Genomic DNA, 18,810 nt, shown 5'->3' with positions numbered 1-18,810 from the left:
CTGCTGCAGAATAGTCATCACTTAAACCTGAGTCAGTCTTATCAGTAGAGCTTACCTCTTGAGACGATGCTGGTGGACGGTTGAGAGAGGGACCTAGACGACGAGTGTAAACCAACGGAGGCTCAAGAAAACGTTCATGTGACCTAGGTTGAGATGATGGAAATGACTCAAGTGACACTGGTGGAATAGGAAGAGGTATAGGTGCATGCATCTCAGATGAAGAGGGACTTGACGGAGGGAAATAAGGACGAGACTCAAAGAAGGTAACATCCGCACTGATAATGTCTTTCTTGGTCACGGGATCAAAGCATTTGTATCCCTTTTGATTAGCTGAATAGCCAATAAAGATACATTTGATAGCTTGGGCAGCCAGTTTGCTTTTGTTCGGGCCTAGGATATGTGCGAAGCAAGTGCATCCAAAAACTTTGGGAGGTAAATGAAATAATGAACGCCCTGGATATAGAATTTGAATTGGAATACGGTCTTGAATGGAGGAAGAGGGTAATCTATTAATGAGGTAACACGCAGTAAGGATAGCATCACCCCAAAAATAGGCAGGCATGTGAGAATGTAACATGAGGGTACGAGCTACGTTTAGGAGTTGCCGATGTTTGCGTTCGGCTACACCATTCTGTTGGGACGTATGTGGACAAGTATATTGAGGTCGAATTCCATGGTCGGCATAAAACTGAAGTAGAATGGAAGACTTGAATTCAAGAGCATTATCAGTGCGAATATTTTTGACAATGAATCCAAACTGAGTTTTTATTTCCTTGATAAATTTTTGAAGAATACATATGACTTCAGATCTTTCCCTTAACAAGAAAACCCAACTGACTCTAGTAAAATCATCAACTAGAACAAGATAATATCGAAAACATGATCAAAAAGGAACCCGACTAGGACCCCATACATCCACATGAATGAGATCAAAAGGACTCTGACTCGATGGACTCTGACTCGAAGGAAAGCTGCTCCGTGTATGCTTGCCCAACTGGCAGGCATCACATAAGAAGGACTCTGATGCAGGAATGTCTGGAAACATGCGACGAAGTTTTGGTACGGAAGGATGACCCAATCTGAGATGCCATTGGAAGGGAGAAGGCTTGGAAGGGACTGAAGATGCAGCAACATCAACTGGGATTGACAAAAAATAAAGGCCCTCACGCTCATGGCCGCCACCAATCATCTTCCCAGTTGGTAAGTCCTGAAAAGAACAAGAGTCAGATTCAAAAATGACTTTACATTGTAAGTCGATAGCTAGCTGCTTCACAGATATCAAATTAACAGGAAACTGAGGTGCATATAGCACATGTGTAATAGTGCCTAAATGTGGAAGATAAATATCACCGCTACCCAAAACAGGGGACAACTTGCCATCAGCCAGCTTAACATACTGTGGTGTAGAAAATCTGACAAATGATGAAAAATTTTGTGGTTGATTACAACAATGTCTAGAAGCGCCCGAGTCTATCATCCATGTCATACCTGGATCAGCAGTAGGAGCACCAACAGAGAATGCTGAATCTACAACAGCAGCATTGGTAGATGTAGAGGCAGATGTAGAGCCAGACCTCTGAGCAAGAACACGATCATATTCATCCTTACTTAGGTTAAGAGAATATGACATAGATATAGAAGGATCAGTAGAAGACTCAACCATAGATATTGTTGCCTTTGAATGAGTTGCCTGGGATGAAGAAGGACCTCTGCTTGTGGTGATTCTACCTCCACCACGTCCAGAGGAAACATTAGACCTGATGTGAGGATGTTTGTCCCAACAACGGTCCTCTAGATGACCAATTTTGCCACAATAAGAGCACTGAAATCTGCCACGTCCAGCACCACGGCCTGTACCACGCCCCCTAGTGCCTCCAAAAGAACTAGGGCCCCGTCCTCCTGATATCACAAGTGCAGAGACTGGTATGTCATGCGTAGTCTGAGAAAGAGTGGCTGCAAAGCGACTCAGCCTATTATACGTGTCTGCTAAATCTGGAAGTTCACTGCCTGTTAGAATTTGAGACTTTGCCACAGAGTATTCTGAAGATAGGCCAGATAAGAACTTTGCCACCATACCAGTCTCAACGTGTGATGCATAACAATGCTGGCAAGGTGGGCGAAGAGCCTTTAACCGTTCATATGCAGCAGTCAAAGTAGCAAAATATTGAGATAGGTCCTGATCCCCTTGTCGAATGTTGCATAACTCCTCTTCTAGTTGTAGGATCTTGATTACATTAGTGGCATGCGAGTATGTCTTTCTCAAGAAAGACCACATATCCTTGGCCTTGGTATAATATGCAATAGTTGGGGCTATATGAGACTCCACACTATTCATAATCCAAGACATAACAATATAATTATTTTCATCCCACGCAGCATATATTCCTTTTTTCTCAATAGGTTCATCCTCCTCAAGAATATATTTCTTCCTATGACCAGCCACCGACATTATGAATACCCTAGACCATATTTCATAATTTGAGCCATTAAGTTTCATCGTGGTTCCATAAGAGAATGAATTCCCAGCCATCTTGTAGTCAGTAGACCCTTCAGATTTACTGTTTTCAGCCATAGTAAATAAAGAAGACCAGATTGACGCAAACGTTTAAAGAAGGAGGGCTAGGAAATTACTGTCACTTCAGATCTGATTTAGCCGATGACAAAAACAAGAATGAACTCCCAACGACTGAAGACTGTTGCTCCCAACGACTGAAGACTGCTGCCACTTATAACAGCAGCTAGTTCTCATAAAACTTCCTGTCCACGTGTCAAAGAAATCCACGAAATCAAACAAAAACTTGTACTAAGGATCAGCAACAGTCCTCACGCAGCCTTTCTTTACTGAATTTGTATCCACGATCTATAGAAAAAATCTGATCATATTCAAAAACCTGAATTTATAAGCAGCACATAGACTCCACAAAGCATCCACAACACCTCACGCAGCTTGACTTTACCGAAACTGTATTTACGATCATCACAAACCACAGCGTCACACGTCACGCTGCATCCACAATAGTCTCTTCATACGACCAATATGAGGATCTGATCACGCCTTCCACATAGGCGTGATCAGGTCCTCCTTCTCACGGCACGCCCAACCCCTATTCCCTCACTGTCTCCTTATTGGGTGATAAGAGGGAATAAGGAGTAGCGGTGACAAGGGAGAGAACGAGAGAAAAAAAAAGGAACGAACTCACTTGGCTGTTCGTCGGAGAAGATGGTGATCGCCGGAGAAGGTCACCGGAAAGTGCACTCTGCCGTCGACGCCCACACCCGCTCTGATACCATGTTACGAGAGAGAGAGAGAGGCAGCAAAAAGTTGTCTTGCATTACGTGACCCTAATCTCTATTAAGAGATTAGGGTTAGGGAAAATTACAAGAGAAGTCCACTAAAAGTAACAAAACATTTAAAGAGACCTTCCCTAACTTCCTAATATTTCAGAAAACCCCTTTTTTGTATCTTTAACAATTTCAATTGCAGGAACCAGAAGTAGCTTATCGCTATGTTATTAAGGCCTTGCCTAGGCGTGGACTAAGTGTGAGTCCACGCCCGTCGCCCAAATCCACCACTTAGGCGCCAACACACCTAGTCCATGGAAAAGTGTAAAGTCACCTTCCCTTTTCAATTAAAGTTTCCTAATTGAGTATATATTTTTATGTACTTTATATGCTGTTATATAATGTTAGTCACTAGTCTGTTATGTAGTATTGGATACCTCATACCTATTATATGTATACATTAGTGTGTTTATGTATGTACTTATATCATATAGTTATATGTATTGTTAATTTGTTATACCTGAACTTATATGTATATGCTCTTATTATGTTCGTTAAAGTTCTTTTTAGAGTCAATTTGAGGCTTTCTGTAATATTAGAAAGTGGACTAGGGACTACTTATTGTTTTCTTATATTTTAGTAGACTGAAATTGTAAATATGTAGTCTATACCATAATCTCTTTTAACCTGAGATTAGGGTTACGTGATCAATAACAGAAACGACTCTCTCTCTTGATTGCGACATGGTATCGGAGCCTCCACTGCCAGCGACAGCCAAGTAAGTTTTCCGGCGACTCCTCCTTCTCCGGCGACTTCTTCCTCCGGCGGCTTCTTTCTCTTTCCTCTTCTCGTCGCCCATCTTTGTTTCTTCTTACCCACCAACAGGGAGGCTGTAAAGAAATAAAGTTTGGGTGTGCTGCGTGGAGAAGGACTGATCACACCTATGTGGAAGGCGTGATCAGATCCTTAAGTAGATCTCGTGGCTGCTGTTTGATATGAGGAAAAACAGATCGTGTGGAGCAGATCTGTTTTTTTATGATGTTTGAGGCGTGATGAACGTGGATTTTTTTTTTTAGTGGATGATGTGCTCCCGATGGTGCGTGAGGAGACTAAAAACAACAACAGTTTCAGTTTTCTGAAGGTGTAAACAGTCGGCAGAAAGCAGAATTTGTGTTGACGGTGTGTGAGGAAACTGAAAACAGCAGCTGTTTCAGTTTCTGACAGTGTAAACAGTTGACAAATAGCAGCAGAAACCAATCGCAGTTTTTTTCCTAAACTGGAAATCAATAGCAGTCGACCAAAAATAACAAAAGAAAATTCTGTAATCTATCTTCTACTCTCCGTTATGCTGTTCAGACGTGGGCAGTTCCTGTGATTACAGATTTGTTTTGCTATCCATCATGCTACTCTCTGTTATGCTGTTTAGATGTGGGCAGTTCCTGTGATTACAGATTTGTTTTGTTATCTATCATGTGATACTTGTATGATCTTTGAAGATAGTAGAAATATATTTCTCTTCGGTATTTGACTGTTGCATCCTTACTATCGTGTGTCAGTTTTTTTTCTGTTTCCTTTTTTTTCTGTTTCCTACTATGGCTAACGGTAGTAGGTCAGAAAGTTCTAATGAATATAAGATGACTGGTAACTCCTTTTCGTATGGAACCACAATCAAACTTGATGGTTCGAATTATGAAATAGCAGCAGAAACCAATCGCAGTTTTTTTCCTAAACTGGAAATCAATAGCAGTCGACCAAAAATAACAAAAGAAAATTCTGTAATCTATCTTCTACTCTCCATTATGCTGTTCAGACGTGGGCAGTTCCTGTGATTACAGATTTGTTTTGCTATCCATCATGCTACCCTCTGTTATGCTGTTTAGATGTGGGCAGTTCCTGTGATTACAGATTTGTTTTGTTATCTATCATGTGATACTTGTATGATCTTTGAAGATAGTAGAAATATATTTCTCTTCGGTATTTGACTGTTGCATCCTTACTATCGTGTGTCAGTTTTTTTTCTGTTTCCTACTATGGCTAACGGTAGTAGGTCAGAAAGTTCTAATGAATATAAGATGACTGGTAACTCCTTTTCGTATGGAACCACAATCAAACTTGATGGTTCAAATTATGAAATCTAGTCCAGGGTATTTATGATGTCTGTGGCTGGTCATAGAAAGAAATATATTATTGAAGAAGATAAACCCCTAGAGAAAAAAGGGAAATATGCTGCGTGGGATGAAGATAATAACATTGTAATGGCATGGATTATGAACAGTGTAGAGTCTCGTATAGCTCCAACAATTGCATACTACACCAAAGCTAAAGATATGTGGTCTTTCCTAAAGAAGACGTATTCTCATGCTACTAATGTTATTATAATTTTACAATTGGAAGAGGAGCTTTGTAACATACGGCAAGGAGATCAAGATCTGTCACAATATTTTGCTACATTTATGGCTGCATATGAACGGTTAAAAGCTCTTCGCCCACCTTGCAAGCACTATTATGCATCACATTTTGAAACTGGTATGGTAGCAAAGTTTCTTTCTGGGTTATCTTCGGAGTATTCTGTGGCGAAGTCTCAAATTCTCACAAGCAGTGACCTCCCAGACTTAGCAGATACTTATAATAGGTTGAGTCGTCTTGCAGTCACTCTTACTCAGCCTATGCAGGACACCCCAGTCTCTGCACTTGTGATGTCAGGAGGACATAGCCATAGTTCTTTTGTTGGAACTAGGGGACGTGGTGCAGGACGTAGGAGATTTCAGTGCTCTTATTGTGGTAAATTAGGGCATCTAGAGGATCGATGTTGGGACAAACATCCTCATCTCCATTCTGCTGGTCCACCAGGACATGGTGGAGGGAGAACGAGTACAGGAAAAGGGTCTTCTTCTTCTACTGCAACTTTCTCACAGGCTACAACTTCTATGGTTGAGTCTCCTACCTGTTCTCCATCGTATTCACTCAACTTAAGCAAGAAAGAATATGAGCTGGTTCTAGCTCAGAGGTCTAACCCTGCTTCGACCAACACAGCTGCAATAGATTCGGCTTTCTCTGTTGGTGCCCCTACCAGTGACCCAGGTATGATATGGATGATTGACTCGGGAGCATCCAGACATTGTTGTAACCAACCACATATGTTTTTATCGTTCACCAGGTTCACTACACCACAACACGTCAGGTTGGCTGATGGCAAGTTGTCCCCTATCTTGGGCAGCGGTGATATCTACCTCACACATTTTGGCACCATTACACATGTGCTATATGCACCTCGATTTCCTGTTAACCTGCTATCTGTTAAGCAATTGGTTAGAGATTTACAGTGTAAAGTCATTTTTTATCCTGGTTCATGTTCTTTTCAGGACTTACAAACTGAGAAGATGATTGGTGGCGGCCATGAACGCGAGGGGCTCTATTTCATTTTAGTCCCTGTAGATATTGCTGCATCCTCTTTCACATCGAAGCCTTCTCCTTTGCAGTGGCATCTCATACTTGGTCATCCATCTGTGTCCAAACTTCATCGCATCTTTCCAGATATTTCTGCATTAGAGTATTTCTTATGTGATGCATGCCAGTTAGGCAAGCATACACGTAGTAGTTTCCCTTCGAGTCAGAGTCCATCGAGTCAAAGTCCATATGATCTTCTTCACGTTGATGTTTGGGGTTAGGGGTGGGCATTGGGCCGGGCCGGGTCGGCCCGTCGGGCCCGAAGCACAGGCCAAGGCGATCGGGCCGACCCGACCCGAGCTGTGTTATTTGGACCGGCCCGGCCCGGGACCCGGTTTTCCTGGCCCGGTTCCGGGCTCGACCAGGCAAGGTACCGGGTACCCGACGGCGGCCCGGCCCGACGCCCACCCTTATTTGGGGTCCAAGTAAAGTTTTCTTTCGTTCACGTTTCTGGTATTACTTTGTTCTAGTTGATGATTTCACTAGAGTCAGTTGAGTATTTTTGTTACGGGACAGGTCTGAAGTCATTTGTATCCTTCAGAAATTTGTCAATGAAATAAAAACTCAGTTTGGTGTTACTGTAAAAAATATTCGCACCGATAATGCTCTTGAATTTAAATCTTCAGTTCTACTTCAATTTTATGCCAATCATGGGATTCGACCACAATATACATATCCCCACACATCCCAACAAAATGGTGTTGCTAAACGCAAACATCGACAGCTTCTAAATGTGGCCCGCACCCTCTTGTTGCATACTCATATGCCTGCCTACTTTTGGGGTGATGTCATTCTTACCGCTTGCTACCTCACCAATAGATTGCCCTCGTCTGCCATCCAAGATCGCATCCCCATTCAAATACTATATCCAAATCGACCATTATTTCATATACCTCCCAAATTATTTGGATGCACTTGCTTTGCACATATCTTGGGCCAAAAAAAAACAAACTTGCTGCCCAAGCTGTCAAATGTGTGTTCATTGGATATTCTGCCAATCAAAAAAGCTATCGTTGCTTTGATCCCCATAACAAGAAAGAGATTGTCAGTGTGGATGTTACATTCTTTGAGTCTCGTCCTTATTTTTACACTCCAAGTACCATTGTGTATGAGCTTTCCGTGTTTGTTCCTCTTCATATTCCCCCAGTATCACTTGAGTCTATCCCGTCCTTTCAACCACTGTCAGGTGATCGTTTTCTTGATCCTCCACTAGTCTATACTCGGTGTCAAGGTTCCTCTTCAAACCGCCCACCAGCATCTTCTCATGAGGTAAGCTCCTATGATAAGACTGACTCAGGAAGGAATGATGACTATTCTGCAGATACTCTACCTATTGCTATTCGCAAGGGCCAGCGACAGTGCACAAGACATCCAATTTCTAACTCGGTTTCTATGGACCATTTGAGCACAAGTTTGGTGCAGTTTGATCGAGCTATGGCTAGTCACACTATTCTGACTTCTCACAATCAAGCCTTATTAGATTCACGATGGAAGCATGCTATACAGGAGGAAATGGATGCTCTTCTTTCTAGGAAGACTTGGGACTTGGTGGACCCACCGATGAATTGTGATGTTGTTGGCTCCAAATGACCAATGGGTATTCACCATCAAATATCATTCTGATGGGTCCGTAGAGCGATTCAAAGTTTGTCTTGTTGCTAAAGGCTATACACAGACTTATGGGGTAGACATTTTCGCCTGTGGCACAGCTAGGTGCTATTCACCTAGTTATATCTCTCGCAGTCCAACAAGATTGGCCTCTTTTTCAGCTTGATGTGAAAAATGCATTTCTATATGGTGATCTCTCTGAAACAGTCTATATGCAACAACCACCTAGTTTTGAACGGCAGGGGGAGTGTTCCAAGGTATGCAAACTCAAAAAGGCTATCTATCGACTTAAACAAAGTTCCTGTGCATGGTTCCATAAGCTAAGTGAGGTTGTCTCTAAATGTGGATTTCAAAGACCTCAGCTTGAACATTCGTTATTTATCAAGAGAGGGACTTCTGGTATAATGATATTGATTGTATATGTTGATGATATTGTCCTCACTGGAGAAAGTGCTCAAAAGATAGCTCAGACAAAGGAGTTTCTATAGAAACACTTTCTCACAAAAGATCTTGGTCAACTTCGTTATTTCCTTGGTATTGAAGTGGCTCGTAGTAGCAAAGGGATTGTGATGTCTCAAAGGAAATATGTTCTTGATCTTCTGCAGGAAACAGAGTTATTGGGAGCCAAACCTGCTACACTTCTTATGAATCCTCGAATTCATATGCACGATGATGAATCAGAGGCTTTTGACTCTCATTCTTACAAATCTCTGATAGGGAAACTTTTATATTTAACCATCACTCGTCCAGACATCAGCTTTGCTGTAAATAAGCTTAGTCAATTCATGGAGAAACCTCGAAAAGTTCATTGGGAGGCTGCTTTAATGGTGATAAAATACTTGAAATCGGCCCCCAGAAAGAGGCTATGGTTCAAAAAAGGAGAATGTGTGGACATAGAAGCATATAGTGATGCTGATTATGCAGGGTCAATAAATGACAGGAGATCTACTACAAGTTTAAGCATCTTTACTGGCAGGAATCTTATTTCTTGGAGGAGCAAGAAACATAATGTGGTTGCTAGATCGAGTGTCGAGTCTGAATATTAGGCGATGGCTCAAACGGCTGTTGAAATGTCATGGGTCAAATCAGTGCTTCTAGAATTGGGTATCAGTGAAACTTCCTATGAAGATGTATTGTGATAACAGAGCAGCTACCTACATTGCAAATAACCCTGTTTTTTTATGAGATGACGAAACATATTGAAGTGGATTGCCATTATGTTCTAGACTTGGTACAAGAAGGAGTCATACGCACAATTCAAGTATCCTCTGAAGATAAGCAACTGATATGTTTACTAAGGCTCTTTCGATTGGAGATTTCTTGAGAGGATGTAACAGTTGAGCATGATTGATATCTATGCTCCAGCTTGAGGGGGAGTGTTAAAGTTCTTTTTAGAGTCAATTTGAGGCTTTCTGTAATATTAGAAAGTGGATTAGGGACTACTTATTGTTTTCTTATATTTTAGTGGACTGGAATTGTAAATATGTAGTCTATACCCTAATATCTTTTAACCTGAGATTAGGGTTACGTGAACAATAACAGAAACGACTCTCTCTCTCTCTGATTGCGACAATGTTAAATTGTATTGTAATTTGTTATCCCTGTTATATGCATTGTAATATGTGTCATATGTATATACTGTTATGAACAGTCTGCTATACCTGTTATAAAGTATTGCATTGACCTATTATATGTATAATTGTTAGCCTATTATATAATATGTAGTATTATGATACCTATTATATGTATACGTTAGATGGTTATGTACTTATATGTATTGTTATTGTTGTGTACTTATTTGTATATTATTATGTACTGTTAGTTTTTTTATTACAGTATGTCTTTCTTTAAGTACAGATGGATCAAAGCCTTCTTGAAAATTTACATTCCTTCTTCTAGAGATTAGATTTAGTTTTTTTTTTTTTATTAAATTACATTTTATGAGTAATGTTAAACTTCTTCTATTGATTTTGCATATTTAATGAAGTGAACAATCAATTTTTTATTGTTTAAGTTTATTATGCTTGCTATATTACTACTCTCCACATTTCAAATATTAGTAATAGTTGATCAAAATAACTTGACATATTAACATAACTAATTTTTTTTTTTTTTTTAAATTGTCACCTTTTTTTGCCTAGGGCTCCTAAGCGCTATGTGCTGACTGGTGCCCAGGCAGTGCCTAGTCGCCTTGACAACATAGGTGTATCCCTATGCATGTGTGTGTGTGTGTGTGTGTGTGTGTGTGTGTGTGTGTATATATATATAGAAAATGAAATAAACAGAAAGAAAATAAATGACCACCATAGAGATAGTTGAGTATGTGTGCCTGTGTATATATATAAACTCAATAGATGGTAAACATATTTCAATTTTCAACACCCTCCTCAAACTTATGGTCTAACTGAAAGTCTGAAAGCTTGCTAAGAGAAGAAGGAAAACAAGAAGCCAAAGCCTCGGTCAAGAAGCCTACCAACTATCATTATGAGGAGACAAATGGTAGGTTGATGGTTTTTCCAAGTGTTTTTCTCAGCCACAGAAGTAGTTTATTTCAATATGTTTGGTTTTCTCGTCGAATGAGCAGTTGATAACACTATAGAGATTTTTGTCATTAAAACGAAGTTCTGAAGACAATGTGTAATCTATGTCCTTGAGGAAACTTTCGACCAAACAACTTATCATAGCTATAATCGCCATAGCACAATATTCAGCTTCATTAGATAAAGAGATCTTCTGTTGCTTCTTACAACTCTGAGAAATGAGAGACCATCCTAAAAAAAGACAAAACCAATGGCAGGGTGACAATTATTTAGGTCACCCCTCAATTTGCATCAATATAACCAATTATATCCAATGAATAAGACGAAGATAGGAATAGCCCCTTGGAAGTTGTATTCTTGATGCACAGACCAATACACATTATTGCATTCATGTAAACAGAAGTTAGAGTGTTGGTTTGCAACTTGAGCAACAAGAGTGATGTCTGGACACAATTGTAAGATAAGATACTGCTTCAAGTAATTGTCAATATGGCATAGGATTTTCCGATAGTTTCCATCATTCTTCATCTTCCCTCCAAGAACTAGTGTCTCAAGACTCGCAACAATCTTACTATCTGTTATACCTGTTCTTTCATAAATACTACACAAAAATTTATATACATTCACATATATTCATTTCCACATGCTTTGCAACAAATAGCTGGCTTACAACTTTCAAATAAAAAATTTGAATTTTCAAGTATGTTCAGGGAAAGGAATGTTGGAACATATTGGCATTACAATAAAGTTTGTTTACCTTTACTCAAGAATTTTGTTAGGTTAAATTGTAAGAAGATGCCCATGAAAAATGTCACTACAGCTTTCGAGCTAATAAATATCATACTAAAGTATGCTCACCTCAGAACGTAGTGTATGGAAATATCCATTCACAGCATATTTGGAAGCAGAATAAATAGCTTGTCCAGGAGATGGGTTTTTCCCTGCTGCACTGCTCACCTATGGCAGAACAATAACCAACAAAAGTTACTTCTAGAACAAGGTAGCAATTAAATAAAAGAGGCAGACAAAGAAATAGTGATTCCAGATACCACAACAAAATGACCTCTTCCTCTCTTCAGCATGAAAGGTGCAAGGTGTCGTGTAAGGGCAATTGTACCGAAAACGTTCACATTAAATGTTGCCTGGAGAAAATGAGAATACATATAATTTTTTCCCTTCAAAAAATCTAGAAAAGCCCATGTTACCCCTCAATCTGCTCCCATGAAAAATAACCATGACAAAGAAAAGAGGAAAAAAAATCCACTTGTTACCAGGAGAGCTTCGCTAGTTGCATCCAGAACTGCAGTTTTCTGTAAAGGAAAATGACAATCAGCAAAAAAAAAAAAAAAGAAAAGTTGGCCTACATTTCCTTCCGATCCTAAAAGACCAAATTAGATGGTACAAAGAAACAACAGCCTGAAGCGGAAACTCTAAGTCTCCATTTTCAAAAAGCATTCTCATCAAGTTCTCACTGATCATGACTTCAAAGACGTTTAAAGGAAATATCAAAATTTGAAACAAACTCTTTTCCTATTAAAATAGTCCAATGAAAAAGGAACAAGGTCAAGATCCAGCAGTCAGCTAGTGGATTAACTTACCCACATCTATGACAAATTGCATTTTCAGCTGCGCTTACCGTTGGTGTTTGAAAATCATGGTTAACTTGGTCATAGAATCTTGTATTACACAACGAGGTGCAACACTCTTTCTTATTTAGGAGAAACTAGTTTAAAAGAATGAACTTTGTTCATAACTTCATACAGTAAAAAAGATCTCACTTTTTTCTGAATTTACGTAAGAGCTAAGCACTCTTACTGTTTAATGCACATTTAAAGCTGCTATTCCAACCAGAGGGAAACTATAACTGTCCTAAATAATGCAAATCAGAAGAACAACCCACTGACTAGAGTGTGAAACAAGTGGGGATAACATATTTTACATAATTAACACCCTAAGTTGATCATATGAAAGATGTAAACTTGGCAATAGAAAGAGACACACAGTCCACTTCATAGCCTTGGAAAGAAAATAATGACCTAATAAGACAAATTCCTTATTTTTATTGATGAACAATACACCAAAAAGGTGAAAGAGGGGTATCATAATATGCATACATGCATGATGCATGCATGCACACACACACACACACACACACACACACACACACACACACATATATATATATATATATATATATATATATATATATATATAATTTGGAAACAGCTGGCTACCTCTGTGACCGGATGGTTTTTTTATTTTATGTTGCTCAAAAATGTTGCAAACGGTGCATTCCATCACTACAAACTGCGGCCAAGCAAGTGCCATTGCACATGCTCCTTTAGCAACAGTTTTTGGTGAAACAAAATTAAAAAAAAAAAAAACATCCAGCCACAGAGGTAGCCAGCTGTTTTCAAATCCTATATATATAATTAATACATATATGATGGCAAGTGCATGAGTCCCACAGATGAACAAAGAGACATCCTGCATTTTACTACATTCTAAGTGAAAGAAATAGGACCTTTCTAGAAAAAGCACTTACAGGGCGCTCATATGCTGCATTATGAACCATATAATCAATACCAGCAGGAGAGAAGAATGACTCAGCTTGCCTCACTGCTTCCCTCAAGGACTCATCACCAGAGGTTAGATCCAAAGGTAAAATTTTCACTCCATCCGGGACATGTTTACCTACAAAAATACAAGGCTTTTTGCACATCTGAAAAGAACAATTTTCTATATAATTATGTATATGCATGCAATAATTAGTTATCATTTACTTGTTGTGTGTGTGTGAGAGAAAGAGGGAGAGAGAGAGAGAGAGAGAGAAAAGTAACTACCTCTAAGTTCTGATTTGACTCTTTCTAGTTCAGATTCTTGTCGTGCAGAGAGGATCAGCTTTGCACCTAAACTTGCAAATTGCTTAGCAAGGGCCTCTCCTAAAAATGAAGTGTGAATCAGGAAGGCAATTAGTGGTTATTTTTTCCTGCCCCTCTCCCTTCTTTATCTTCTAAAAACTAGCACCAGCAAACAGCAAATGAAGCATGAAATGCCATCCATAAAATGTGGAATTCACCAACCAGGAAAAGGTTGAACACAAATGCAAATAAAATTGTGAGTTTCTGTGCATAAAAAATGTGGAAGTACATTGCACTATCATAAATCAAATGTATAATTACATGAAGAATAAAAAGGGAAGAAAAAGGTGCATTAAGCACTCATGGTTGACATTTCAACTTCTATAAGACTGTATGAGTTTACCACAATAAAACTGAAATGAACTTACCAAACTCTTGCTTGAGTTCAAATATTACATCACATAATAGCTGAAGTAACAGTTAACTAAATTGAAATTGCTCCTCTGTCAGCTATGCACTATGCAATTGAGATCATGCAGCTGTGCCTTCAATATGAGTGCCAACAGGCCCACTTCAATAATCACTACTGTTTTGCCACATTAAATAAGCAAAGCCTGTTCTCCTAAAATTCCCATTATTTTCCATTTTATATATATATATATAAACTTTCTGTACTGATGAAATTTAAGCAAAATAGTGGATAGTCAGCTTAGTCCTTAGAAACCGAACCATGTGATACCTTTGAGTCCCCTCTGGTTTGCTTTTCTCAGCATAATGCCATTACCATTCACAACTTCAGTCTCTCCATGGTATGACTGCGGGTTGTCCATGTGGACATAATGTGATCATGCTAGAATTCAGTCTCAATGGCAAGCCACTCCCAGGAAATGGTGGATTGTCAACTGCTACTCAAGGCATGGCAGTGCATGCTACAGCATGTAGTTTGGTTCCAGAGAAAGTCCAAAACTAAAGATTATTTCCACTCAATTAAATGGACTGAACTGCTTAGCTTGGTTGAAGGCTGCTTTCTTATTCTTGAGTGGACTGTCCATGTCATATTATGTGCATGGCAAAATTCCAAAATAAATGTTGATGATTGGAAATTTTCCAATTGTTTGGTTATGGCATGGCTCTTGAACTCAATGGAGCCATGCGCGGTAGAAGGATTTATCTTACCTGAAACCATGGAAGGAATATGGAAAGACACTAAGAAGGTGACATTGTTCGCATGTATCCACTCACCCAAGAAATTTGAGTACATTAGAAATTTGAACAGATCTTTTAGTGAATACGTTGGTAACCTTATCTCATTTGAGATGAATTTGACTCCTATCATAGATGTGATTACAAGTTAAACTCATGGGATGAACTACAATGTGTAAACGAAGGACCTAACACAAACTCAAGATGTGGATTATGAGAAAACCTTGCCCCTTGTTGTGAAGGCAAGTGCCATTTACAGTCTCTTGTCCTTAGTCTGCAACTGTGCTTGGAGTCGGATTGATTCAGATAATGCTTTCTTTCAAGGGGAGTCTGACTAATCAGGGAGAAGGTTCAAAAGAAAAGAAATATGTGCTGCTTAAACCAGAAGTTCGGAACAGTTCACAGATGCTTTGACTAAAAATTTATCAAGAGACACATTTAACGAAATCAATTGCAAGTGGGTATATAATGATCCCTAACCACCCAACTTGAGAGGGACAACATTGCTTCTCTGTCAAGTGTCAACGACCCACCATCAACCATGCCATTGAGATCATGCAGCATAAAACATCAAATTCATGCACAATTTTGCCTTCAATATAAATGCCATCAGTCTCCTCCAACGATCATTCCTCCCTTGTGCTATTGATAAAAGAAGCACAGGTTATTCTCCTGAAGTTATTCATTAATTTCTTTTTCACTATGGTATCAAATAAAGAAGCAAGCTTATTCTCCTCAAGATACCATTAATTTCTTTTTCACTACCTTGTGTCATTGTATCACATATATCGACTTTCTGTGTCAATGAAACTTAAACCAAAATAGTGGCAAGCTGTCATTGGCAGTCCATGGAAGTTGGTCCTTACAGACTGGACCACGTTAGAATTCTTGGCCCTCTCTATTTCAATTTCTCTTCTAAATGCCATTATTGGTCACAACATCAGTTTCTCAAAAATGGATTATAGAAGTCTAAAACACACCTAGTGAATCAGTTAACTCCTTTTCTTGCTGTCCCCTTTTAATGGACGAAGCATGCTTTCCCTAAGATTTTGTCACAATGTGGAAAAAGGTTTAGCCATATGTAACTATTTCATTCCAATTTACGTTTGGGCATTAATCCCGACAGGCCTCCTCCAACCAAAGAAGGAAAAAGGAAACAGCATCTTGAGAGGGTTGGATCTAACCCATGAGGTTCAACATATGATTCTTGAATTAATAGCAAAATTCTAATGAAATGCTTAGAATTGGCAGTGTATACGCTGAACCACAAAGATACATCACCACTGTGTTGCGAACGGATAACATTTTGCTTAACTTCTATAGTGGAAAACCACACAATTGACACGCCTAGAAAAAAAGAAAGTTCAAATCCTCATTCAGAACAAGAACAGAAGTGGTCAACCAGATTAAAAGGACTTCAAAAAAAAAAAAATTGGTACATATCAACAGCTAAACCAAAACTCAAGACAGAACTGGCTTACCAATCCCGCGGCTTGCACCCGTAATCCACACGACCTGAGCACAACGAAGATCCAAAAAAGCCGATCAAAAACCAAATTAAACGAACCTGAAGAGATTAAAATTCATAGAGGTAAGACCCCACCTTGTCTTCCACTTCCTCCCGTTTCACTGACCCTTTTGCTAACAAAGTAAAATCCCCTGCAGTTAAACAGAAGAAAACGTGACAAGATGCTCCAAGTTTGCAGTCTATGCAGTCACCTTTATCAAGAAAGAAACTTTCAAGGACCCAAACGGAGCAGTGTACGCCACGAAATTGGCAGGAAAAATTAAAACTCACCATCGGCTGTAGCGAATCGAAACACAAGGAAGCATGCCAAGAAGACGAGGACCAAGACGAGAAGCAGCATCCTCTGTGTGTGTGTGTGTGAGAGAGAGAGAGAGAGAGAAAGACCGTTGAGTTGATCTCAAGCGGTCATTATGTATAGAAGCTCTTGGGAGCATGGGTCGCACGCGTGCTCCGAATAAATACGTCAAGAATCGGCACAGTAGCAAGCATTTATGTCTGCAGCCAACCGCTCCGCTGACTGGGCCCTTCATAAAACCCCGGCCCCCGGGTTTTCTTGTCAAGGAGATGAGGAGCTATCGCGAAAAGGGCAAACAGCATCCAGTAAAACGTAACGTTGCGACTAAATTGCATCGAATGGTCACACATTTAGAAAAAACATAAGTGGCTGCATTGTTGGTTTAATTTCGGATCGTAGATGTGATCTTAGTGCTATAATATGTAATATTTACTTGAACGGAACTTTTTATGTTTGCTTAAAGCATTAGAAAATAACCTTGCATGTTAAACTATGGACATTAGGACAACAATTTATAACTTGCAAAGTATCTCGAACTTGAATCCCTCTACAGCCCCCATTTTCCTTTTCCTTTTTTTTTTAAGTACCAGTGGCGGTATGATCAACTGATGAAGAAGACTGAATTGGAGCTAGAGGCAACTGTTAGTTGGATGAGTCCTATTTTCAAACCAAAATTTTCACATATAGGTCTTATAGTTATCTTCTTTTTTGGTGTGAGCACAAGGTTAACAACTTATTGTTTTGAAAAGAGACCCGAACATCCCCTACTTTCCTGTCTCTAAGGTCATGGACTGTATCGGGGCTTGAATGAGTTTGAATGGACATTAAGTCAGCTTTAATTTGACCAAACATTACCACCTTTTGCAGTCCAAAAAAGTAGCATTCACGGTAATAAAAAAAAAATACACGGTACCCCACCTCTGACCAGTTACGCAAAGTAGTCAATATCTTTTTTTTCCGATTAAGAAAAGAAGGGCATTTTGAGTGTTCATGATCTTCCTCCGCTACCCTTTTCACCGTGCCCTTTAGCCCACCCAGTCGGGGCCAACGAGGACAAGTGGGCAATTGAAAGAGCTATGAGGCATGTATGGGTATACTGCCTTGAGCTAGGTGAACAAACTGTGGACTGAACTTAGTAAGCTTGATCCTAACTCATGTTTTTGTGGACACATTGGGAGAAAATCACAACTACATGGCCTGAATCCTAAAATTAGAACTAGATGTATCATGCCACTTCTAAAACCATTCTAACACCTAAAAATCATATCAAAAAGATCATGGTATCTTTTCTAAATGCATAAAACCAATAAAAAGAAAACCTGCATCCCAGTTTTAGTTCATTGTGGAAGTGGATAGAGAAAAAGAGGAGATGAGTTTCGCCTGATACAGATTAGAGAGAGGTTGACACTAGTTTTACTCAAGCGTTCAAGCCAATAGGAGGGGTTTTTCGAGTCATAAAAGGATGCACTCTTATTGCCACATTAAAGAGAGTAAAAGACAGGATCATACCCGTTTCTCGAATCATAGAAGAATAGCGAGAATCAAAGCCAAAGTCGTGGATTACTGATCCTTACAAATCTCTTTGCTAAAAGTATGTAGCCAATATAGTAAAATAGTGAAGGAAAAGCCAATGACCAAGTGGGGAAGGAAGGAAGGGATGAGAAAGAGATGAAGGATCTTACAAAACAATTTCGAGGCGTTTGATTACTTTGAATTTGAAATCTATGGATCTGACATGAGAGGAGGGTCTGATTTTAAATCCATGGTTCTGAAATCCTGAGAATCTCAACTCTTAATGTAATCAGACCAAGGGAGAGCGAAAGACAAGTCAAGATGTGTAAAGAGGGTAGAAGGCGGCTGAAGGTCACTTAAAAAAAATGTAATTCATCGACGTGTGGGAAAAAGGCTGTCGATGAAAGTTCATTTTTTTACCGATGTCCTGACAATGATGTCGGCATATGTTTCTATTAAGCATGGGCATCAAGCCGGCCCAGCCCAACCCAGCCCGACGCCTGAAACCCAAGCTCAAGTGAGGCCTGGTTAAAA

The 18,810-nt window shown here is 39.5% G+C and overlaps 1 protein-coding gene across 2 annotated transcripts in view; it reads right to left on the bottom strand.

The window, feature by feature from the left end:
- LOC116249091 (uncharacterized) overlaps positions 1–16,953 on the bottom strand; it is a 31,321-nt gene extending 14,368 nt beyond the window's left edge. The window contains exons 1-8 of one of the 2 annotated variants that reach the window (XM_031622219.2): positions 16,740–16,953; positions 16,545–16,600; positions 16,423–16,456; positions 13,721–13,819; positions 13,423–13,571; positions 12,149–12,187; positions 11,927–12,019; positions 11,736–11,834 (exon numbers count right to left, since the gene is read on the bottom strand). In XM_031622219.2, the coding sequence (XP_031478079.1) occupies positions 11,736–11,834; positions 11,927–12,019; positions 12,149–12,187; positions 13,423–13,571; positions 13,721–13,819; positions 16,423–16,456; positions 16,545–16,600; positions 16,740–16,809 (639 nt within the window). In that variant the 5' untranslated portion in view covers positions 16,810–16,953. The remainder of the gene's footprint in view (positions 1–11,735; positions 11,835–11,926; positions 12,020–12,148; positions 12,188–13,422; positions 13,572–13,720; positions 13,820–16,422; positions 16,457–16,544; positions 16,601–16,739) is intronic. The other variant, XM_031622218.2, reaches the window with a different exon arrangement.
- Positions 16,954–18,810: the final 1,857 nt, after the last annotated feature.

Source organism: Nymphaea colorata, chromosome 2 (assembly GCF_008831285.2).
Source record: "Nymphaea colorata isolate Beijing-Zhang1983 chromosome 2, ASM883128v2, whole genome shotgun sequence".
Lineage (NCBI taxonomy): Eukaryota > Viridiplantae > Streptophyta > Magnoliopsida > Nymphaeales > Nymphaeaceae > Nymphaea > Nymphaea colorata.
The sequence above is the reverse complement of the archived record's forward strand: the minus strand, read 5'-3'. Positions and strand labels throughout refer to the sequence as shown.